General features: G+C 49.7%; 1 protein-coding gene across 10 annotated transcripts in view; it reads right to left on the bottom strand.

Annotated features, from left to right (window-relative positions):
* TENM4 (teneurin transmembrane protein 4) overlaps positions 1-24,536 on the bottom strand; it is a 721,916-nt gene that overhangs the window by 488,388 nt on the left and 208,992 nt on the right. For 8 of the 10 annotated variants that reach the window (XM_034666260.1, XM_034666259.1, XM_034666261.1 and 5 more), the window contains exon 3: positions 6,119-6,220. The exons of the other annotated variants lie outside the window; for them this stretch is intronic. Coding sequence is in view for 5 of the 8 variants with exons in the window: in XM_034666254.1 (XP_034522145.1) it covers positions 6,119-6,128 (10 nt within the window). In the remaining 3 variants the exon portion in view is untranslated. The remainder of the gene's footprint in view (positions 1-6,118; positions 6,221-24,536) is intronic. 10 annotated transcript variants of the gene reach the window in all.

The raw sequence follows: 24,536 nt of genomic DNA, 5'->3' as shown, positions 1-24,536 counted from the left end.
TTTCATTCCTCCTTCTTCTTCCTCACTTCCCATTCTCTTCTAGATTGCTGGCATTACTTTATTCGCTAGTGAATTAGAATTAGTAGCCAATGACTTTTATTTTATGTTCTCTGTACATATAAGTTTGTACACCATCAAGCAGATGCTTGTGAAAAACTCTCCAGTGGCTTCTCGCTTCTTAAACAAGAACAAAAGGCCCCAGCTCCTCTGCCGGGGACCCTAAGGCTTCCACCAGTAGGTCTCAACCTCCCAGCGGCTCCCCTGTTGCAATGCTCACCCTGGTGGCCCCATCAGGGTGCTGGGTGTGGAGGAGGGCTTAGCCCAGCCGTGAGGATGTTAGGGATGGTAAGAAAGGCTTTCCAGAGGCAGGTGCATCCGAAGTTAACCTTAAAACAAGGAGGATTTTGCCAATAGACCAAGATGGAGAAGGCGTTCTGGGCCAAGAGAATATCATGTGCTAAAGGCCTGAGGCCGGAGGCCTCCCCAGGGCAGCCAGGCTTCAGTCCAGGTGGATTCTTGTTGCCTCTCCCCTCAGACTGTCCTCACTCCTCTTTCTGTCTTTATTAGGCTGACGGATGACCTCTTCTACACTCTGCTGGACTCTGGCAAGGACCTTACTTCTCGTGCCCAGCTTTCGAAGTGTAGCTTAGGAATCCTTGCAGGTCCCTGAGACCCTTCCGGGAAGTCGGTGAGGTCAAGACTACTTAAAATATTGCCCTTTTCATCCTTGTTCTCTTATCAGTATACAGGGGAGTTTTCCAGATTGAATGCAGAAACAGATATATCTTCCATTAAGCCAAATATTAAAGAGATTTGCCAAAATGTAGAACAATGCCACTCTATACATTTTTTGTTTGTTTTTTGTGGAAAAGTCATTTTCATAAAAATGTGTTATTTATGTTAATGTAAGGGTTTATTATTATTTTTTAAAATAAACTATAAATAATGATTTTAATGTTTTTTTTTCAGTGCTAATTACTAGTCTGACAAATTTTGATAGAGACTCTTTGGGGTCTTTAATAATTTGGAAGAGTCAAATAAGGTCTTGAAACCAGAGAGTTTGAGAACTGCTGCTGTAGGGCATACCGTGAAGAGGGCCAGGGGCATAACTGGCCCTGGGAAGCCTTCTCAGATGGCAATTTCTGCCCATTACTGGGAAAAGAGCCCACAGGCAGTCTGCCCCTGGCTGGACCCTTCTGTCTTGCCTACCTCTCTCTGTCCCTCCCTTTCCTTCCTCTCCCTGTGAAAACCCTAGTGGCAGACCAGGCTTCTCACTAGCAGCCCCTCTTCCCCAAGCTCAGGGAGCTGTGTTCAGGAGACTTTGCTATTAGGAAGGCAGGGCCCACACAAGTAACTCAATGGCTCTGATTGGCATTTCCCTGATGACTAAAAATGTGGAACATCTTTTGATGTGCTTATTGGCCATTTCTGTTGTTTCCTTTGGAGAAATGCCTATTCGAACTCTTTGCCCATTTTTGAATTAGGCCCTTTGTCTTTTTATCGCTGAGTTTAAGAGGTTTTTATATATTCTGCATACAAATCCCTTGTGAGATCTATGGCTGCAAATATTTTCTCCCATTCCAGGCTCATCTTCACTTCCCATATGGTGTTCTCTGCAGCACAAAATTTTTAATTTTGATGATGTCCAATTTATGTATTTTTTCCTCCTTTTTGTGACTAACCACTGCCTGCCTAATCTGAGGTCATGAGCATGTATGCTTATGTTTTCTTCCAAGGTTTATGGCGTTAGCTCTGAAGTAGTGTGAGGAAAGGTCCAACTTCATGCTTTGGTGTGTGGAGCGCCATCATCCCAGCACCATTTCCTGAAGAGACGACCAGTGTGTCAGAGACTCAGTCGTCTCATCTGGAAAATGGGCTTTTAAAAGACCATCTTGCAGGGCACTGTGAACACTCAATGAGACAGAGAAAAAAATGCCCTGTGAGCATCCCTGGCACACAGAAGACAATACCTATAACTGAAGGATCACACAGTGGTTGTGAAATGCTCTGAAACACTGGTCATCATCACTACCATTTGACCAGAACTTTTCCATCCCTAAAGGTCATCAGCAACCAGCACCTCACCTGTAACCCTTTTCCCAGAACCCCCTCTCTGAGAGGCCCTGGAAGTATTTTTCTACTCCCCTTCCCTCTTTTTTTTTTTTAAAGATTTTATTTATTTATTTGAGAGACAGCGAAAGCAAGAGAGATCACAGAGAGAGAGAGAAGCAGACTCGCTGTAGAGCAGAGAGCCTGATATGGGGCTTGATCCCAGGACCCCAGGACCCACAGGTTGAGCCAAAGGCAGATGCTTAACTGACTGAACTACCCAGGTGCCCCCTCGCCTTCCCTTTTTTCTCTCTTACCTTCTACCTTAATTTTGCATTAAATGCTCTTGGTCTTAATTAATCAAGTTAAGATTATTAACTCACTCAAATCTTTTTTGGCAAGTTGGTGGAAAGGCTGGAATGAACAAATGAGTCAATCAATTAAAAGGCTCCTAATTTAAAGTCAGAAAAGTGAAGCCCCTGGAGCTAAAGGGATCATGCAGGCCACCCTGCACGCAGGTGTCAGAGGTGGGACATGGGACACTAACTCCAGGGCTCCGCACTCCCGCACTGCACTCCCCCTCCCACCCTGGTGAGATCCTTTTAAATCAGTCTCCCTCCTCCTCAGTGTTTGCAACACCTCCCGATTTAGTTTTCTCTCTGCATTTCATTAGTGTCCCATTTGCCTCATCTTCCTGATCTCTGAGGCAGGCGTTAAGCAGGAGGAGACTGAATTGGCAGCAAGGGCTCTCTGCCTCCTGATTGTGGGTGAGGTGACATGCAGGGGAGGAAAGCGGTGGCCCCTGGACTGCAATTCTGCATGGTGCTCTGGTCCACTTGGCTCAAGCCAGCAAACAGTAGCAGGACTCGAGCTGTTCCCCAGGCATGGGCGGGGGGGAGCAGCTCAAGGACGAGATGCTACACTTGCCCTTGACATCCCAGGGCTCATGGGGATGGCAAGATAATGCCCGGGCTGTGTGCTGCTACGGGCACTGGGCCCTCCTGGGCAGGCAGAGTCAGTGAGAAAGAACGAGAGGTTAGCTGAGGGAGAAGGGCAGTGGGGCCATTCCAGGAAGGGTTCGGAATAGCATATATAAAAGCATGAGGGTGTAAACAATAGCGTGTAAGCAAATATCAATGTGGAACCTGATGTGAAAGTACGTTTCTTCACTCACTCATTCAGTATGTGCTTACCAAGTGCCTGTTCCAGGAGGAAGAACACTGCAGGGAACAGTCCAAAGTAAATCCCTGCCCTCATGGAGCTTCTGTTCCAATGGGGAAGACAGACCACAGCCAAGCTTACAGAGTAAGAGATGATGCCACAGGTGGAGAGAAGTGTCACATGGACACGAGCAGATGGAACAGGGCACAGGAAGGCCTGGACTGGGAGGGTGGCCCCTTGCATGGGGTGGTGAGGACAGGCCTCCTGCTGCTCCCTGAACAGCAAACACTTGTGTTCGGCACATTTCAGCCTATGCGTGCTCTGCTCACTTGGATGAGATGTGGAGGTCTGTTCCCTGCTGCTGCTCTGCCTGGAGAGCTTTCCCCAAGACCGGAGAAAAGGCATCTATGCCTTATGTCTTGAGGTGGGAGTGTGTTTATGGTTCAAGGAACAGTGAAGAGGCCAACGGCGTGAGTGAGAAGTGCACAGAAGAGATGGGGTCAGACAGGAGATGGGTGGGCTCATTTAGGTCCTAGTGGGTCACCGTGAGGCCTTTGGCTTTTCCTCTGCCAAAGATGGGGGCACACAGCAGGTTTGGAGCAGAGAAGTGATCCGATCTGACCGGTGCCAGAGTCCCAGAGAGAAGGGTGGAAGCGGAGCCCCATGAGGAGCCCACTGCAATAATCCAGGTACGAGACCATGGCTTGGACCAGTGTGGGGACAGAGGAGGTGGTCCCACGAGCTGAGGAGGGGAGAGAAGTGATGGACATATTTGGTGATGTATATAAGTGATGGACAGTGTACATATAAGACAGTGTGCAATGGGAGGGATGAGGGGAGATGAGGCCAGAGAGAGAAAGGAGAACATTCTAGACAGAAGGATGTGCCTGTGCCAAGGCTCAGATTCGACCCCATCCTACCAGACTCAGGTCCCACTACCTATATTTCTGCAATGGCTTCCCTCTTTCCTTGAGTTCAGCAAGCCGTGCTGTGGGCCCAGCTCTACGGGAGGCACCAACATGGGATGAGGGACCGACCCAGTGTCTGGCCTCCACAATGCTCCCTCTCCTGTCGCTGAACACCATGTTCACATATGACACCCAGGAGGATGCTGGGCAAACCAAGGGGAGAAAGGCCAGGATAGAAAGTTTAGAGGATGAAGGGGAGAGCATAGTTCCTGGGTTTCCATGAAGTGGGGGTGGCAAGGTTCAATTTCTTCTTCTGCCATTCATGTATTACGAGCGAGCACGGTTAGGACCAACGAGCTCACCTTTAGTTTAGTTATCTTACCTCACTGAGTAGGTCTCAGTGTTCTGATCTTAGAAATGGGATTGAAAGGACTACCTCTAAGTGCTCCCTGAGTTCAATGAGAGGCATAAACCAAGCACTTGGCACAATGCCTCAATAAATGTGACCCCATTTTACCCGTCCTACTATATGAAAAGCTAATAGTGTTAACAGCTCTCAGACAGCCGTGTCTGCACGGGTGAGCGCTCCTGGTCACTTACACATTCGTCAGGCTGAGAGCAGACGCGACCTCTGCTTTCGTCCCCTGGGATATCTGCAGAGCCTAGCTTGGTGCTAGCCTTACATTTAGGATTCAGTATACCTTTGTTAAATTGCCAAATAAATGACGGAATCAGAGGTTACGTAAGATCTAGGCTTTAGCACTTTCTAGCTGGAAGAACTCAGACAACACAGTTAAATTCTCTGCACCTCGATTTTCTTGCCTCTTAGACAGAAATAATATCTTCTGTGGCAGAGACAGTTACATCCAATAACCTGGTTTTCCCCACATTTCCCAGAGCCCTAGAAGTCAGCCAGGACCATGCGACTAGTTTGGGCCCACAGGCTGTGGGTGACTTCTGGACCAAAGCGTTTAAGGGCCAGCTCTCAGTCTTCTGGTTCTCTTCCTCGACTGCAGAGACCAAGGTGGCCAGATGCTCCAGGCGGTATCCCTACAACCCAGCAGTTCTCATCAGCCTGGCCGGCGTCACTCGGGAGAGCAGAGTCCTCCACCTCCCTTGGCTGGACGTGGAGCATGAACAAGAAATACGCTTCTGCCGTGTCAAGCCACCTAGATTCTGGAGTTCATTTATTACTGGAGCACAACTGAGCCTAGCGAGACTCACACGTCCACCTTGCAAGAGTGCTTGCAGGATAAGAAAAAGTGCTTGGTTCACAGGTTTTCACTAAAGGCCTTGCGCCCTGAGTCTGGGTCCTGAGTCCTGGCTCCTGTGCCTCTTCAGCCTTCCTCACCATGATCGAGTCTCCATTAGGATGCTACCTTCTCTAGCGTGAAACATCCTTGCATTTTCCTGACACAACCCATGTGCTTTGTACCGTTTATGTCACAGTTCCTCTACACAGCAGTATGAAGACAAGCCTCGAGACGGCCGTTCTGGCCGGCTGGACCTGGCCTCCAACCCCCTGTCCGGGCCGCCACCCACTCACCTCCTCCTGCCACACTCTCAACTATGCCTCTGATGCACTCCAGCTCAACTCAACATGTAACCATCAAACTCTGGACCCTGCCCCTGGTCTTCTGGATTCTGGAATGATCCTGATGGCCGCTGCTGTCCCCGTCGTCCCGGACCTGCACAGTGCTTCCCACTGCCGGCGCCCACGTTACATCCCGCCTGGATGCCTAGGCCTTGCCTGTCCTGCCCTGCCCCTGTGCTGGCTGCTGGCTGGGCTTCCAGCACCCACCGCTCCTCCTACTGCATCTGCTCCCCAGAAAGGATACCTCCCCTCTGGCCTACCCTCCTGCTACTCCCCATGCTGCTTAGTGGCCAAAGCCTTCAACCAAAAAAGATGCGTGGTTTCAGATTCCAAGATGGCATTTCTCATTAAGACCACAGGTTTGCAAGTGATGACACAGAAAATCAGAGCAGACAAGGGGACTGACCTGGCTCCATGTCAGCACGTTCTGAAGAGTCAGCTGTGTCCCTGGGCCCTGCAGCCCTCTCTCCAGGGCCATCGGATCCTGGACGACAGGGCAGGATCCTTTCTGTTGAAGCAGAGAACACAGACCCTACTGAGTGAGGTGGCAAGATGCCCTGGACCCTTTCCCACAGATTTCTCCCCAGCAGTCATTGCAAACACATGCCAGTGTGGGGAGGGGCTTGTTCCTGATCCTACAGCAAGGAAGAGAAGCAGCTGGGGGTGGGGGTCCCAAACACCCTGTGAATCCCACCAGAATATACTTCCTTCTGCAGCTTTCCTGGGCAGCTCTGGCATACCTTCCTCGGTTCCCCCATCTTATCCTGGGCTGTGGGAGTAATGGTCTTGTCTGACCAAACCCCTCAAGGGCAGGGACTAGAGATTAGACCTCTTTACGACCCTAGTGCCCCGCAAGGACTTGGAGCAAAGGTGCTGTGGGGGAGGTGGGCGATAGAGGATGGGGGAGAAAGGGTGGGTGCGAGGCCCTGGCCCCCCTCAACAGTTCTATCATTGATTCACCAGGCAAATAAATGCATCACTAAACCTCCTCGGCCCTTAGCATCCGGCCCTATAAAATGGCGACCTTCCCTGGGATATACCACATGGGCGTGTTGGGAGTCACCTGGGCCGAGCTCCTCACACGCAAGAGTTCTGGCTCTGGCACACCCACGTGTCACACTGCAACCTCTAGCACACCTCATCCTCTCTTTGAGCCTATGTCCCCTCGTATGAAACAGGGAAACTCTGAACCTGGTGACCGGTGAGGTCCTCTCTGCCCTAGAATTCTACGATGGTGAATTTGATTCGTCTGTGATCTCAGTGCCTGAGGAGATACCTGCATACCATAAAGGTTGATGAAACAAGTAAAAGAAATGCTACCCTACTCAAAAGAAAAGTAAGGGGAAGCTCAAAGGTGTTAAGTTGGGGCACCTGGGTGGCTCAGTTGGTTAAGTGTCTGCCGTCAGGTCAGGTCATGATCTCAGGCTCCTTGGATCGAGCCTCACATCAGGCTCCCTGCTTAGTGGGGAGTCTGCTTCTCCCTCTGCCTCTCCCCCTGCTCATGCTTATTCTCCATCTCTCAAATAAATAAATAAAATCTTAAAAAAAGATAAAAAGCTAGACGTGAAAAATTTTTAAAAAAAGGTTTTAAGTCATCTCCCTCAGGTCATTGCAGGAGGGGGAATGAAATTTGAACACAGGCCTTCACAAACCCAAGATCTCTTTACCATCTCCTGGACCAACCGTCACACCCACTGAAAACATCGCACATGCCTTTTTATACAAAAGATGCACTAGGCTGAAAAAGAAGGCATGAAGGGTGCATTTAGGCATTTGAGGTAAAAATTATGTTTTAGAAATTCCCTGAATACCTATTTGCCAAATATAGGTAGGAGCCTAGCTACGAAGGCAAGATTGTCCATTATAAGATGAAGAATTAGTGGTCATCTCTATTAAAAACACAATTTTCTGAAGTGTGACATTTTGCTAGCTTCATCTGAATTTCCTGTTTCTCTATCATAAATTGTTATTCTGATCAAAGAGGACATCTATCAGGCAAGAATACGGACCAGGCCCAAGTGCAGACTATCCCCTTCCCCGCCCTCAGGGGTCAGGCTCCTGAACACCCCAGAACAGAAGACCTGCCCAGCATAAACAGAATTGACACAACCTAGAGGCACACCAAGAAAAGCCTTTAGAAACCACACTACAGGCCCTGTAGTAAGAAACAGGTGGTACTCCACAGAGCACAGGACTACCATTTCAGGCATCTTGAAAGAGCAGTCATGGCTACCATGCCCTTAATTTCTATTTACCACGCCTTGGTCATTGCAAGCTTCCCTACCAAAGTTTCGGAGATCCGCGGAGACTGTTTTTCTGTTACAATGGGCATAGTAAGAGGCTCCTTCTCCTGTGTGTGGGCCTCTCCCCGCGGGCCCAGCATCTGGTGGGTTTTAGGACTCAGAGCTGTTGGCTTTGCCGGCAAGGGTCCAGCCGGGGTCTTGGCCAAAGGCAGTGACTCAGACAAAATAGCGTCTCCCTCAAAACCCTCTCTCTTGTCTTAAAATTCCACTCTGCCCCCATAGCTTCAGGCCACAGCTTGTGCGCTGGACCCTGGCCTGGGCCTTAGGGTCCCTCCCCCTCTTAGGGAAGCCTTGGGACTAGTTAACCTCCCCCTTCCACCTTCCCCTTGGCCAGGGCTTTAGGGAAAACCTCAACTCCTTTTCTCCTGTTTATTTTCTCTTCAATTCGCATCCCTGAATTCCCTCTTTTTGGAAGTACTTCCAACAAAGGCCACAATGAGTGAAAGGAAAAGGCTCATGGGTGGACTGACCATCTCAGAGGTGCTTACGTAACTAGCATTTGATGGAGGGGAAACCCAGCTCGGAAGGGAGTGGAGCCCTCATTCATTCCTTCCCTTGCTCACTCACTCACTCGTTCATGTAGGGAGGGTGAGGTGTCATCCAGGACCCACTGATGACTTGGAAACATATCCTGCCCTCAGGAAGCTCACGGCCCTGCCAGGAACGATAAGGCCTGGCCATTTTGTAAGAGATACAGATGAAGGCCAGCGAGGGGGACAGAGGAAGAGACCAGGGTGGCTGACAGCTCAGGGAGCACTCACTGGACAACAGACCTTTCCAGCTCAGTCTGGCACCAGAGACAGTGTCAGGCAGGCAGCCTGGGGTCAAGGCACGTACTCTGTACCAGGGAGTAAAGCACCAGAGGGGAAAGCATGCCAGGCGTGTAGCCCAGCTTCCCCGGATGTGGGCTCTGTGGAGGGAAGCGGAGGACGATGCACCTGACAGGTGACGTGGGCTCCAACAAGCAGGGCCCTCAACACCGAGCCAGAGAGGACGGCTGTTACTCAGTGAGTAATTAGGAGCCACTAAGGGCAGTTGAGCAGAGATGAGACAGGGCTGGAGATCTGCTGTAAGATGAGGAATTTGGCAAGGCTGGCACAGCATGAGCTAGAGGGAGAGGAAGTTCCTCACTGCATGCCAAGCATTGGGCCGAGTGTTAGGGGCCGGCTGGTATTTCATCTCATGGAACCTTCTAAACAACCGTGGTAGGCAAGCATTATCCTTCCAGACTTGCAGGCAAGAAAAGGAGACTTCAGGGAATTTAAGCTGCTTGCCTCTAATCCCCCAGCTAGGAAGCGGTGGAGACGAAATTTAAACCCTGTTCTTTTTCTTTCCAGGTGAGTCATAAAGCGTGCTGAGACCCAGCACAGGACACCCGAACTCTGATCCTCTCAGTACACCTTCTGCTTCCAGAGCACCTTCCTGCCTACCCTACATGGGTGGAATGTGATCGTTTCCTGGACTGCCTTTAAGAGGCCAGGTGGAATGAAGCACAGAGCACCTTTGCTTCTGTTCGTTTTCCCCAAAGTGACCACAAATCAATGAGCTAAGACAATGCCTTGAGCTGAGTCCCAATCACCAGAGACGGCTGTCTCTTGCAGAGAATTTCAAAGGTAGCAGGAGACCATCCTCTCCCTTTAGAGGGGAGTGCTGCTTTTGTCCTTCCCTTCTTCGCGAAGTCATGGTAGCAGGGGCAGCGGAGCCAGGAGCCCAGGTGGAGCATCTTTTGAATAGCCAGGAATCTGCTCGGGCCATGTACAATGTCCGTGAGGGACCAAGCGTTTCTACACTCTGGGCCGGCTCCACTGGAGGATTGCCCAGAGGACTCAATACCCCTGAACTGGGTTGTCATAGCTACAGCCTGGAGATGACCAGGGATCGCTCCTATCAGGACGCCTACTATTAGGGGCACCTGGGTGGCTCAGTCGGTGAAGCGTCTGCCTTCACCTCAGGTCATGATCCCAGGGTTCTGGGATCGAGCCTGCATCAGGCTCCCCGCTTGGCGGGACGGTCTGTTTCTACCTCTGACCCTCCCCCTACTCGTGTGTTCTCTATCTCGTGCTCTCTCTCTCTCTCAAATAAATAAATAAATAAAATCCTTTTTAAACAAAAGATGCCTGCTCTTAAAACTTGGGGTTTTTTTCTAGGGGGGGGAAGACTTCCTAACTACAGGTCATGGTAGGCTGTATACACCCGACAATCAAGAGTGCATACGTTCTTAGAGGAAGCCTCGCGCGGGGAAGAGCAGGGGCTTTAGAAGCAAATCGAGGGGTCCGGATCTCACCGCACCCAATTACCGGCTCTGCAGCCTGGGGCAAACCACTGAGCTCCTTACATTTCCTCATTATTAAACAGGAATGATTATAAGGGATTAGGCTAAATGGCAGACCCTTGGCACAGACATAAGCACATAAAATAATTTCTTCTCCTCTTTTCATGTTCAACATTCTGGGCACTGCTCTCCCCGTGATGTGGCTCTCCTCCTCACAAAGTCCCAGTTGAAGAAATGGATTTTTGGAAGAAAAAAAGCTGAAACTATAGCAAGTGGTCTGTATCTCTGACCTAGTTTTTATTACCAACGTCTTCTAATCATTGGTCTGCATGTCTTTCCCTTTCACCAGCCTGGGACCTCCTTGAAGTCAGTGACCACTGTATCTTCACTTCCCAGCACACGGTTATCCCTTTCTCCCTTAGTCACCTTGTTCTAAGATCCAAACAAACCACAAAGGCTTCAGCTCCCGTGGGATTTTATTTTCCGAGCCTGGTTTGAAGAGTGACTTTTAAGCAACACCTTCCAGAGTACATCCGATCGTCTCAAAACCGTCTCATTATCATGCAATCATTGGTACAGACGACTTCACCTTGTTACCCTGCTAAGAACTTTGGTTTCTAATCTAAACCAATTATATGCGCCAACATTTTCAATAACATCTTAATAATACCAAGCCTCCCAGGTCTCCGGACAGAATCGGACCAGGTTGAGAGATCTGGGATCTATCTAACAGGATACAGGAGGGCGCTCGGCAGCGGGAAAAGAAATGAAGCATCCAACTGGATTCAAACGCTGGCTTGTGCAGTTGGGACAGCCTGGCAGAGTGCGTGGGGCCGGGATAAAAGCTCAGTAGCAGTTAATTTCCCTCTTTCCCCCAATTCCAGAGAAAAGCAAAGCCAGGAACCTTGTTGAAAGTAAAGAGGGAGGACATTCACCACATTCCAGAGTCCATTTAGAATATGGATTTTTTTTTTTTTAAGTCTTTCTCCCCAAGGACTAAAGGAAGCAGGCGATTTCATTTTAATTATGGCAGCTGCAGCTGCTGCTTGCGGACTCAAAGACCACTTTTCAGATTAAAAAGAAAAAACACACACACAGACACACACCCCAAACAGGGTCAACTGCATACACAGAACAGCACCTCTTTCAGAGAGTGAGTCAAGAGGGTGGAAAGATCTGGACGGTCGTGCTCAGAGCCAGGTGGAGCTCCCTGGGTGGGCATGCTCCTTTCACTTTCCCTCCGACCCCACATTCTCTCCACCTGCCACGTGCGGGACCAGCCCGCGAGCCACGCAGGGCAACGCAATGTTTCGTGTCAAGCAGCTGCATGTTTTTAATGCACACACGGGGAAATAAAGGCAGCAAATGGTTTTATGTAATCTCATGAATTTTTAACTGGTCACCCTCATTCATGAAGGCCTGAAAGACTTTTGTTATAGGTCCTCCGTGGGGCCAGTGAGCCAGCCCAGACTCGTGGTGAGGACACGTTAGTGTCACAGGGAAGCTGGAGGAGCTCATTTGCCACTTTGTGGTCTACAAGTTTTATCCAGATTCCCACTCAGGGTTCTGTCTTGCGGTCCTTCCTCTGTGGGGTTTCTCAATGCTAGCCTTGGCAAGCGACGACTCCTGAGTCCTTCACAGGTGAGCTGCCCAGACCTGCAGCACATGGAGATTTGTCTTTGAAAGGATTGAAGACCTGGGCGATCGCAGGGATGTTTGTCAGAGAGAAGGCAGAGTGGAGCAGGGGTGTGTCTCAGGGCACACCTGCCTGGGAGTAAGACGGAAGATACTGGCCTCCCACCAGAGAAAGATCATGTGCTTACAGGACGTGCAAGAACGCCTCCTATAAGACAGAGTTCACGTGTGGCATAAAGCAAGAGCTTGTGGGGAGCACACCATTCTCCAACGGCCGCAAGTGCTAAAAAGCAACCTGATGGAATCTGTGGTATCAGTCAGGTGTTTTCTCAATTTTCTCAAACTTGCTTTTACTTAACCATTGTGCACCCTTCAAGCCCCTCATCAAAAATTTGGGGATCGCAGGGACCCTGGGTGGCTCTGTTGGTGAAGCGTCTGCCTTCTGCTCAGGTCATGATCTCAGAGTCCTAGGATCAAGTCCCGAGTTGGGCTCCCTGCTCATCGGGGAGTCTGCTTCTCCCCCTCCCTCTGCCTGCTGGTCCCCCCCACCAACTCATGCACTCTCTTTCACTCTCTCCAATAAATAAATAAAAGCTTTTAAAAAGATTCTGGGATTTGAACGCGCAGGATAAACCCACACACTTGTTCTCAACCACCAGAGTGCTCCCAGCTCTCCGGGCCTTTGGTCGGCTTTGTGGTCAGCCTGCAAAGCCTCCCCTCCTACGTCCGCCGGCTCCTCGTCTTCCTTCAGGACCCAGGGCAGATGGCAGCATTTTCCCGAAGCCACTCTCGCTGCATCGCTCATCACTAACTGTACTCCCACACCAGAGAGGCGCCGGCTCCCAGCAATTGCACCAGCAACTCCCGGGGGGGACCTGAGCTCTGTGCAGGTCTAGTGCTAGTGCACCCCTGTTCCTTCCCTCAAATGACCACGCTTCCAGTGCCATTCCTAAAGTCCAAGTCTGACCCGCCGCTCCTGGCTTCAAAGTCTGGTTGGTGTCCCACTGTCTTTGGGACAAAATCCAAACCCTGCCTTAGAGCAGGCAGTTCTCTTCACCGTCCAGCCTGGCCGCTCTCACCTCAGACCCTCTGCACTCCAGCCAGACTGAGGTGCTTTGAACACCTCACTGTCTTCCCCATTGCCCTTCCTTTGGCCTGAGAGGCCCCTGGAGTGCTTGCCCACACGTCCACTGGGTAGCACCCCATCTTAGGCTGGGAGAGCATCTCCCGGCTTCTGGGAGCCACTGTTCCCACTGCTCCCATCACGTGGGTCTTGCGGGTCAACAGTGCTGTCTGGCAACCACTCTGGCTCACTGGCTTGCAGGCACAGGTGGGATCACACACCCCGAGAGGGTCTATTGGCTTAGATCCCTGGGGGATGAAAAGAAACCCCACGCCCCCACCACTTCTACTGTCCCCAGTGGATGTAGAGTATGAGTGAGAATGGGTCCTTTGTTATATACCACTACCATTTGGGGGTGATTTGTCCCCAGCATTAATTAGCTGATCTGTAGATACGTGGGTTCTTATGAGAATTGTCATATTCTTAAAGGACCCTGACTCCCTGGTCATCATTGACTGGCTCAGGACTGGGCAACTTAATGAAGCTGGGTCAATCACAGTTCTGGGGACCCCAGTTGCCCTTGAGGGGAGCAGAACCTGATCAGAGACGGACCACTTAGAATCCTTCCCTGGGTATTGAAAAAGAATCTAGTCTCTAATAGTGAAGATTGTAAGACAGAAAAACTTGAGAGCTATTCGTGGCCAAGTAGGTGTTATGGGTTGTGCTGTGTCCTCCAAAGAAGGATTTGATGGAGTCTTAACCCCTAATACCTCAGAATGGGACCTTATTTGGAGATGAGGTCTTTACAGAGGTAATCGAGTTAAAATGAGGTCATTGGGGTGGGCCTGAACCCAATACAACTGGTGTCCTTATTAAAAGGGGGGAAATTTGGACAGACAGATGCAGAGAGAACATCACACAGCAAGGAATTACCAGAAGCCGGGACAGCGGCCTGGAACGGACCCTCCCTTCAGAGGGAAACACGCAGGGAGCACGGCCCTGCCCACACCTTTGATCTGACTTTGAGCTTCCAGAACTGTGAGACAATACATTTCTGTTGTTTAAGCCTTTCAGTTTGTGCTATTTGGTTAGGGCAGCCCTAGCCGACTAATACAGAGCGGAAAGCTGGTCATCAGTGAGAGAGAAGGAAGCTCACAAGAGAAGCAGACCAGAGCAGCCAAAAAGAGACAGAAAAACTTCAGCAGGACAGAATGAAAACCCCAATCCCAATTCTACCGCGTCTCTTTGCATTTTCTCTGGATGGAAAGTTCAAGTTCTTGGACTCCATGAGGCAGTAGTCAAAATCCCTCTGTTTCTAATTAGTTCATTCTGAGGTTTCTATCACTTTGAACCAAGAGTACTAACACCATTATTGCTATTTAGTAATTATTACTATTAGGGTGAAGAAAAGGAAAGTCATGTTGAGTGGCTCCACCTGATGCTGAATTTACCAGATAGGGGACTGATGGCCAAGGAAGCCCTCTGCTTCCCAGTGCTGTCCAAACACGTCCTGTAAGGAGACAGGGTCCCTCCTGTCTGAGGTGCAGCAACCTTCATACATTCACACAGTTTAAGCCTCTTGGCTTTTCTTTAATCCAGTAACAGCTAGAGTAAAATCTGAAAAGGATTTTCTTCTGCACAGTTCTGCCTTTCTTCCCAATCCAAACACAACTGCATGCCTGGCCCCCTGAAATGCTCCAAAACAAAACAAGTCCAGCCCAAATCCCTCATCTCGTTTCATGTTATTTTTTGGCTGCACAAACTTAGGGGCCTTTGTTTCTTCTGCTCTGCCCTTGGACTCTTCCTGTCCACATTCCCGTCTGTCTGAGCTCCCACGCCAGCAACAAGGACTCCAAACTCTTGGAACAAAGACGGAGACAATTTGAGGGACGGCAGGCTGCAAACAACTGATCATCTCAGACAACAGCTGGAGGTTCCCTAAAGCAACTCACCAGCCTTCTAGAATAACTACTGAACACAGGCCCTTGGGGATGACTATGGCGGGGTAGTGGGGTATGGGTTACGGGTTTGGTCTCGTAGAGTAGATGATGATCATTCAAGGTGTAAATTACAAGAATGAACAGAACCATTCCACGCTGAAGACCCTGCAAAACTAGAGAAGCACTGCTCTCCTCTGAAAGGCTAGGGACAGCAATTATCCACATGAGCACAATCTGATGGCTACTGATATTAGAGTTTACTGCCCCTTCCCAAAGTAAAGGAGGATCCTGATTTTCCCTTATTTGTTCAATCCAGGAGCTCCTACAAGAATATGCTGCCTAATCAGGCTACCAGCTGTCTTGATCAGAGAAATGAGAAAAGAGCAGCAGTTTTCTGGAATGGGTAGGGGAAACTCAGCCTTGAACAGAGGGTGGTGGGGTGAGAGGGCTGAATGGCTGGTAGGCCAGTCATCTGTGTTTGCTCCCAGGCCCATTCCCCATACTTCCCACTCTGCCCTATTGCAGTACAGGCTCCCTTGCTTACCAGCTTCTGGAGGTGGGTTTGGCTAATGGAAGACCGGGGCAGAAGACTGGAGGTGAGGAGAAGAGATGAGCTAGGGCCAATCTCTCTCTCTCTTTTGCTTGTCTTAGCATCCCCTAGCAGCAGCCACATAAACTCTGTTGCTTCAGGTCCTGACCCTATAGAATGACTCCAGCTCCTGGGGTTCTAGAAAGATAATCTTCTCTCATTGTCCCTCTGGTCTAGGGGTGATAGTAGTTTCCTGTTGCTGTTGATCACTGGGTTGTCTCAACACGTACTGTTGAGCAGTCTTGGCTGTTTCATTAACTGTGTGACCAATTCCTGTATTAAATTCCCCCTGTTGATAGACCTAGAGTAGTTTCTGTTTTCCTGCCAAAACTCTGCCTGACAGCGGTGCTGAGAGAGAACCTGCAGGTGGGAGTCCCACTCTGCAGCCCATGGTGCAATGGACGCACAAAGACGTACCATGCTTGGGGCCGGGCTAGGGAGCCACTGCAGCACTGACCAGCACAATCAAACCCTGGAGGGGGGGTGGGTGCTGTGAGGTTGGGGAAGCAGCCCTGGAAGGAGGAGCGTAGGAACACAGGGTCAGGTAAATGCCCCCCCCCGCCCACCCCCTGCCAGGACTAGCCAGCTCCAATGTGACTTAGGCTATCCTGAGTCTCTGCAGGGAAGCCAGGAGTTTAATGAAACCGAGACAGGCCAAGAAAGACATCTGTCTGCAAATTTAGCGAGATGTTCGAGTCTCAGTGTGATATGGCTTGTCTGGGCGTTGTCTGTGGGGATACCTACGACTACAAAGGGCTAGCATCCATCCTACTGAACTCAGAGGGGTGGGGAGCCAGCCTTTATTGAGAAAGGATGGAGGCGGGAATAAAACGGAATACTTTAGTGACTGCTGAGAGACAAAGCGTCCTTGGTTACTAAGGAAGAATTTGGATGTGAAAAAGTATCTATAAACAGACAGACACTGGCTGGGACCAAGAAAGACACACTGGAAACAAGAGCCCACCAGAGAGAGGGACAGTAGCTTGCAAGCTCTCTATGGACCCAGCCCCGTGCATGGTGGGCAAGCTTCCCAGCAGAGGTCAGCTTCCCACAGTCAGAGCAGGGGATTCTGGGATCTGTGGTGCATTTACTTTCTGCTTCTGCGCAGGCCCTTGTCACAGGTGGGCTTTTATTGACTGACCCCAGTGTCCCAGACCAATGGCCCCCACAGGACCTGAAAGGACCACCAGGTGTGGAACAGCAGGGCTGTTGATGAACTGCCACATGCTTTGCTCCCTGGAAATCTCCTTCGGCCTCAGAGAGGAAGCCAGCACCAGGCGTTAACATAGACACATCTCAACCTCAGCAGCCCCACCCACCTTCACATCACGTGCCCACCCGCACAGCCACGCACACTTCTCTCCACCCTGGTGAAGCTGAAAACACTTGTGGGGGGACAAACTGAGTTGGAAAAAAAAGAATCTTATCCAGAGATGGGAAAAACCAATGAAATGTGGGGGTTGCAAGTGTTTTCCTACTTCGACTTTTTTTTTCAATTTTTGTTATAACAGGTCTTATGTGGGTTTTTTTTTTTTTTGTAATAAAATATTTTTAGAAATGTTTAGATTTACAGAAAAATTGCAAGGAGAGTTCCCACATACTCTGAACCCAGTTTCCCCATTATTAACATCTTGTAATTTTACATTAGTACAGTTCTTTCATTACAATCAACAAACCACTGTTATTATATTGCTATTAACTAAAGTCTATAGTTTATTCAGAGTTCCTTAGTTTTCACCTAGTATTTTCTGCTTCAGGATCCCACGCAGGCCACCACATTACATTTAGTTATCACATGTCCCTAGGCTCCTCTTGGTGGTGGTAGTTTCTAGGATTATCCTTGGTTTTGGATGACCTTGACAATTTTGGGGGTACACTAATTTTTGTAGGATGCCCCACTATAGGAATTTTTTTGATGTTTTTCTCATGACAGGACTGGACCAGTGAGAGCAACTCTTCTGTTTCTCACCCTTTCTTTATAAACAAATGCCATGCCTCTGGCCTGGGGTGGGGGGTGGGGGGAGTCGGTAGCCACTGTCCACCAGCTCAGGAAGGCAGCTGTGGTACATGAGCTCTGCACTGACCACAGCATTCACATGGTAACCGGCATCCTCGCCCCTGGGGACACATGAGGCCCTCACTGTGTGGCCACAACTGACCTCTCCAGCATCAAGTCCTGAAGTTTCCTTCCCTTTCCTCTTGCTGCACCTGACTTGCCTGCAATTTCCCAAACATGCCCGCAGCCTCACATTTTCATGCCTATGCATTTGCCGGTCCCTCTGCCATCCTTCCCCTTGGCTAGTGGAAACCTTTCTTCTCTGTGCTACATTGTATGTTTCTGTCCATTCCTGACTGCCTGACTCAAAACCGTGACTCCCTCTGACACTCCCAACCCCTTCCCCGATGTCTCTCCACAGCAGTCCCCAGCATCTGACACGTTACTTGTATATTAACTTGCTTATTGTGTATCTCCTCTGCCAGAGTGTCAGCTTCATGATAGTTGTCTGCTTCTGGCTCCAGTAGGACCATGCCTGCCACATAGAGGATGCTCAATTATTATTTGCTGAGTGAAGGAATGACAAATGCTGGAGTACTGCATACACTTTGGTAGTTGTTTGGGTACATCTCTGTTTCTTCCAGTGGACTATGAACTTCCAGGGGAAGGATCTGATCCTATGTAACATGGGGAAGTCTTGGTGTGAAACGGAATAAAGGAAACCTCATTTAAAACGGAGCTGGGAGACAGAAGGGGGGAGCTCTCACTCCCTACTTCTCATCCTCAGACCCCAACAGAGATAAAGGGACCTTGCGTTCCCAACAGGAGAAGCCCAGTTTACTTCTTAACAGCAGGAGGAAGGAAGATTTTCTTCTCGCCCAGCAACAGGCTTGGGCAGTAAGAAAATAGCACAACTGAGTCACTAAGAAACCTCTGAGCTCTTGCTTTCCTCCAATGCACTTTCATTCCAAGCGGCCCCTCCCAACTTCTCCTTTCTCTATGAAGCAGTGTTCCTTTCCTTAGATCTCCAGAAATGCCTATGGCTTGCCATAGCTTGCCTGTCCCAAATTGCAATTCCTCTGCTCTTCCTACAACAAACCCATTTTGCTGGTAAGATGACTGCTGTTTTACTGTGAAGGTAGACAGTGGGAAGCTGGCACATAAGGCACACCTTAAAGGCCGTTTCAGGACATGCTGACCATCCTTAGCCACTGCTCCTTCTCTCAGGACATCACCACACTCGCTGGAGAAGCATCTCACTGTGGTTGGAAGGGACAGACAGTGTCTAGTGCAAGGTCAGAAGTTCAGAATCTAAGAGTTCCTGAGCAGGGGTGAGGCCTGTCTCTTTTTAGAGCTGAATTTCTGACCTCAAACACTGCTCCTGCTCCATTACTGGAAGGTCAAGGCCATCGCCAGGAGCTAACTTGGCAAGGCAGAGACGACAGCAGCTCTGACATCTAAGGACAGGGCTGCCTCTCCCAGTAACCAGTGTGGGGACACGGACAACCTCCCTGAGCCTCCCTTCTCTCAGCAGCTCCTGGAAATCATATTATCACCTACTAGAGGCTTGTTGGGAGGACCAGCTAAAAAATGGATGGAAAACCACTTCACAGTCTACAAAGCCCCGTCTGTCTGCAGCACTTTGGCAGTCATCACCAACAAAGAACCCCGGCCGCCTATTTTCTGAGCCTCATAACACGGTAGGAACCATCCGGTCACCATAACACGGACAGGCAGCAGGTGGGGGGATGGGTGCTCCCAGGAAAAACTTAAAAACAAGTCCCTGGGCCTTTTGACTAAGATCAAAGTCAAATGTTCTCAGTAAAGCACACACAGAAACCAATCATATGCTTACAGTACAAAAGACTTGTCCCTTGGCTGCCTAGCAAGGGCCCTCAGGCTTAGAGCTGCACTTGTACCTGCTTTTACCTTGAGTCTGCCTTTGATGCTTGCTTCAGCACCCCCCAACTGAGTGGGGTGGAGAAGGGGTATATGTTGCCTGGGGAAACCTGCTTCCAAACTGTGGCTGGGGCTTAGCGTGCTGAGTATGAATGGAACATGAATGGAAATTAACATGAATGGAAATTAATTTTACTGAACAATTCTGCATAACCAAAAGGAAATAAAGGAAAAAGGACAACAAGCCAGAGAAAATAGTTGTAGCATGGAAAATAGAAGAGGGTTAATAACCATTCAGCAAGGATGTGCTGCAAATTGATGTGGGAAAAAATTTAGGAGACCAATAAGTAAATTGGGAACAGACATGGGTGTGTTATACAAGAAGTATAGTAAGCGAATCCACACATGGGAAAATGTTCAGTTTCTCTAGTAATCAAAGAAATACAAATTAGAGCAAAAACAAAATACCGTTATACCTAAATTAGCAGCCTTTCCCCCACAGCACTCTGGAGCTAGTCATTTAAAGGAACTTACTTAGCACCTGCTATATACCAGCTACAATGCCAGGCAGCCCAGCTGAACAAAACGGATGTGACCCCCAGCTGATCCAGGGCATCCACTTTCTTTCTTTCTTTTTTTTTTTTTTTAAAGATTTTATTTATTTATTTGACAGAGAGACAAACAGCAAGAGAGGGAACACAAGCAGGGGGAGTGGGAGAGGAAGAAGCAGGCTCTCAGTGGAGGAGCCTGATGTGGGGCTCGATCCCAGAACGCCAGGATTACGCCCTGGGCCGAAGGCAGACGCTTAAGGACTGCGCTACCCAGGTGCCCCGAGGGCATCCACTTTAAAGCTGTGTGACTTTGAGCAAGTTATTCAACATCTCTGAGCTTCCAATTTTCTCATCAGTAAAACAGGGCAAAAGATACCTCTTCCCAGGGCAGTTGCAAAGCTTCTTCGCAAATGGTAAAACTTCTGATTCACCCAGCTCTGAAGCTTGAGCAAGGCCCAGGCATAAGCTCTGAGCTTTAGAGACTCTGGACTCTAGGAAACAAATTGAGGGTTTCAGAGGGGAGGGGGTGGGGGGATAGGTAGGCCCAGTGATGGGTATTAAGGAGGGCACGTATCACAAGGAGCACTGGGTGGTATATGCAAACAATGAATCATGAACACAACATCAAAAAGTAATGAAGTACTGTATAGTGACTAACATAACATAATAAAAATAGATAAATTAATAAATGTGGAAACCAAACTCAGAGAGGTGAAGTTACTTGCCCGAAGTTACAAAGCCCAGCACTCCAACCCAGTTCTTCAGGGCTCTGGAGCATGCTTTCTTCAGAGGCAGGGATGTGTAAGGGAGCCTGAAGAGAGGGCAGTAGGGGGATCCCTTCAGGTGGTGCTGAGGCTGGCAGGAGGCGCGAAGACAGGACCAGGTGGGGCCAGTGCTGTAGCCCGAGCTCTTCGGGCACAGAAACCTGTGCGGTGTGGCCCACACCTGAGCCCTTCCTCCTACCTGCTCTTTAAACCGAACAGGCGCTCACTGACCCCACCTGCATTCGGCAATGACAGCAAGTGGGGTTTCCACTTCTTTGATAGATGATTAGAAAAGCAGGAGGTAGCAGCTGGCCTGTTTATTATCGCTCCTACCGAGCACTCCAGAGTGACGGCTAGGTGGGGCACGAGCTGCTGCCTGCATCCCAAAACAATTCCCTCTCCACACGTTTGGCAGCCACTGGCCCAGTGACTTACACTGCCATTCGAGACACACTGTGTCCTGGAGAGAGAGAATAAAAAGGAATTTCTCGGAGTGTGATTTGGAACTCTTACGGGTAAGCCGTGTCTGGGAGAAGAACAGTATGGTGCAGGCAGAATGTCAGACAGCCAGGCAAGGAGTCTAAGCAGGCCTGGTTGAAGGTGAGAGCGTGGACAGCAGCCTGCCGGGGGGTCCAAGTGAGATGCGGAGAGTGAAGCGGTCAAGAGCTCTCTGCCCAGGTTGCTTCCTTACCTGAAAAACCATCCACGGCATCGGACTGCAGACGAGCTGAAGTTCCAGTTTCGGAACAAGGCACATCATGATTCGGTTTCTGCCTTCCCAGCAACCAGACTTCTTCCTGACCTTGCCACGTATTTGTGGTTCCCGAAATGCACAACGCAGTGCCAAACCCTGGTGCTCTCCCTGGATGGCCAACCCCTTCCCCACCTTTACGTTAAAAATTCTGATCCCACTAAGGCTGCCAGGCTGAGTCACACACCACTCCTGCGGTCTCCCTTCAGCAATCCTGTAATTTATGCATCTCCCTCCACTGCAGATTGGACCATTTCTTATCTACCCTTGCATCGCGAGTCTAGCCTGAGGCCTGACACACAGCGTGTGTGTATATACACGGAGGGTATGAGCAAATACTCATATATCCCAGCGCAATTTTTGGGTGGATGGGAAGGTTGGATGGCTGGTTGGATGAATCAAATGTTTCACAAAGTCCGTCTGTTACTATATGGAAGACTGGGGTGGAACGAGAGACATCAGGACCAGCAGAAGTGAGGGCACTAGTCTAGAGTATGACAGAGGCAGGGAGATAGGATGGACGCAGGCCATCTCAGTAGTTGGCCTGAACAGAAACTGGTAGGCTCACGGAGAGGAAAGGTTGAGAGATGGTGCAGGAGGCTGACCCCTAGTTTCCAGATGGTGCAGAGTATGATACACTTACTCTAGATGGGGACCCAGGTGTATCACTTCATCCTGGGGGAGAGAACGGGGATAGGAGATGGTGAATATGGTCTTAGTAAAGAAGCAGGCCTGGCAGAGCTCCAGCACGTACTCTTTCTCCACCTCTGGGTGGCCTTTCTTGACCCTTCAATGGGTAGGCCTTGGTTAAGACGGCCCGAAGACATGGCTTACATGCTTAGAGAGAATGGAAGGCCGTTCTGACTTAGCTCGGAGTCTGAGCAGGAAGGAAAGGGCTATGCACTGAAGAGTCAGCTGGCCCTGAAATCCCCACCCACACAGCATCCCCTGAAGGAACATGTGGTTGTCTGTGCAGTGTGATGCATCCCAAGGGAGGCTATTCAGTGCAGTGCAAGTGGCACAGACTTTGGAATCAGATGGGCCTGAGTTAGAATCCTAGGTCTGCTACTTGTGAGTCAAGCAGCCTTGGGCAAGTGCCTTCACCTGTCTGCGTCTCAGTCTCTGCCTGTAAAAGGAGGGCAATAATTCCCACTTTTGATTGTAAATGCCAATTTAAATAAGCTTGCGCATGCCTGGCACTTTCTTCCCTTTGATGTTCTTTCCCTCTGGACACTTCCTTCCTCATTCGAGCGACGCGGAGAAAACTGCTATACAGAAATGCATCGAGTACGGGGTACTTGCTTTATGCTAGGCACCGTGAAAACTAGAGCAGAGTCTGAGAGGGTCTGGCCCTCTCTGGGCTTAAACGAAACACCGAATGCTATACACATACCATTCCCTATAGAGGTACATGCACCTGTGTCCGTTCCGCCTACCTGGCTGAGCTCCACCTACCTGGCTGAGCTCTCCCTACCAGGCTGAGCGACCTCAGGCAATTCCCTGCAGGGCTGTGAGCTCAGTTTCTTCATTGGTGCAAACAGGGCCTGGTCACCTCTGCACCGAGGGCTGTCCTTGGGCTGGGATGGGAACACTTGCGGGGAAAGCGGGGAAGCGAGTGAGGAGTGGCAAGTGCTCAGTTAAAGTCCGAGTGTTCACTACCTCCACCTCTGCAGAGAGCGGCTTTCTTGGGCCTTCTCGAAGGCTGCTTCCTGCTATCTCATTTGAACACTTAACGGGTTTCACCCTCTTAAGTGACACCTGCTGGAAATGTAATTGTGCACCTAATTGCTCCGTGGGAACGGAGGCAGCTTCACTTCCCAATGCTGATGCTTCCCTTAGGAAGAGAAACTGCACTCATGAAGCCCTTGCTGCATGCTGGCCAATAGGGCACAGAACTGGGTTTTGCTCCTGGACGAGGACAGAAGGCAGCAGCTGCTGAAGCATTCAGATTTCCAGAACCGAGACTCTGGCACTGAGTGCAGGGAAGCCACAGGGCCTTACTGTGATAACAAAGGGCAGAAGACAAAAAATTCCATCAGAAGTTTCCCGGGCAAACATTCTAGCTAAACTCGCAAAGGCAAGGTGGCCCACGGGTAGAGTAGAAAGTGAGAGGTGTGGGGTTGGGATCTGGGCTGGGGCTTCTGCTCTCCTCCCCAGCTGTGGGATCTCACAAGATAGGGAAGCCAGGGCCTTAATAATAACACGAGGACAAGAGTTAGCATTATTGCTGATAATCTTGTTCATGAAGGACTGAGCAGGGGACTTGGGGCAGGGAAGTTCAGAAAGGCAGAGAAAAGGGAACAGAAAATTGGATCGTAGGATGGGAGAAACAGGCCTTAGTGCCAGGATCTATGTGGATACAAATACATAAATATAGGACTATAAAGAAATACATAAATGCACAAATATATATCAGGGTTGTCATGTTCAAAAATTGATAATTGGGGGGGTGCCTGGATAGCTCAGTTGGTTAAGCAGCCGACTCTTGATTTCGGCTCAGATCATGATCTGAGGGTCCTGGGATTGACCCCACATTAGGCTCTGTGCTCAGCAGAGAGTCTGACTGAAGATCCCTCTCCCTCTGCCCCTCCGTCCTGCTCATGCACTTGTGCTCTTCTCTCTCTAAAATAAATAAAATCTTTAAAAAAATTGATAATTGGCCTGTGGTGCTATGGAAACTGCTCCTTTTCCCTCTTACGCCCCTGCCAGTGCCCTTCCCATTCTCTTTTAGTTTTCAAAGAATTACCAGCAGCCTCTGGAAGAGAATTAAGACAGTCCTTCTTTTTTTTTTTTTTTCCTTAGCTGAATTTGTTTGTCTGTTTAGACCAATTTCTTTGACCCCTCAGCCTGAGGTTCAGTCGTTTCCCTCTCTACATTCATACAACACCAAGGAGGAAGGGGCTGCCACCCTGTCAGCTGTGGGCTAGTCTTCTAAAAGTGTCTGCACTTCTGTTGGGAGAGACTGGCCTCCTGGAAGGACACCTGGGGTTCCGGGTCCTGGCTCACATGGTATTTATCCTGGGGGTGTGAGTCGGGGCTCTGATGTGGCCACAATGCCTAC

Source organism: Ailuropoda melanoleuca, chromosome 8 (assembly GCF_002007445.2).
Source record: "Ailuropoda melanoleuca isolate Jingjing chromosome 8, ASM200744v2, whole genome shotgun sequence".
Classification (NCBI taxonomy): Eukaryota; Metazoa; Chordata; class Mammalia; order Carnivora; family Ursidae; genus Ailuropoda; species Ailuropoda melanoleuca.
The sequence above is the reverse complement of the archived record's forward strand: the minus strand, read 5'-3'. Positions and strand labels throughout refer to the sequence as shown.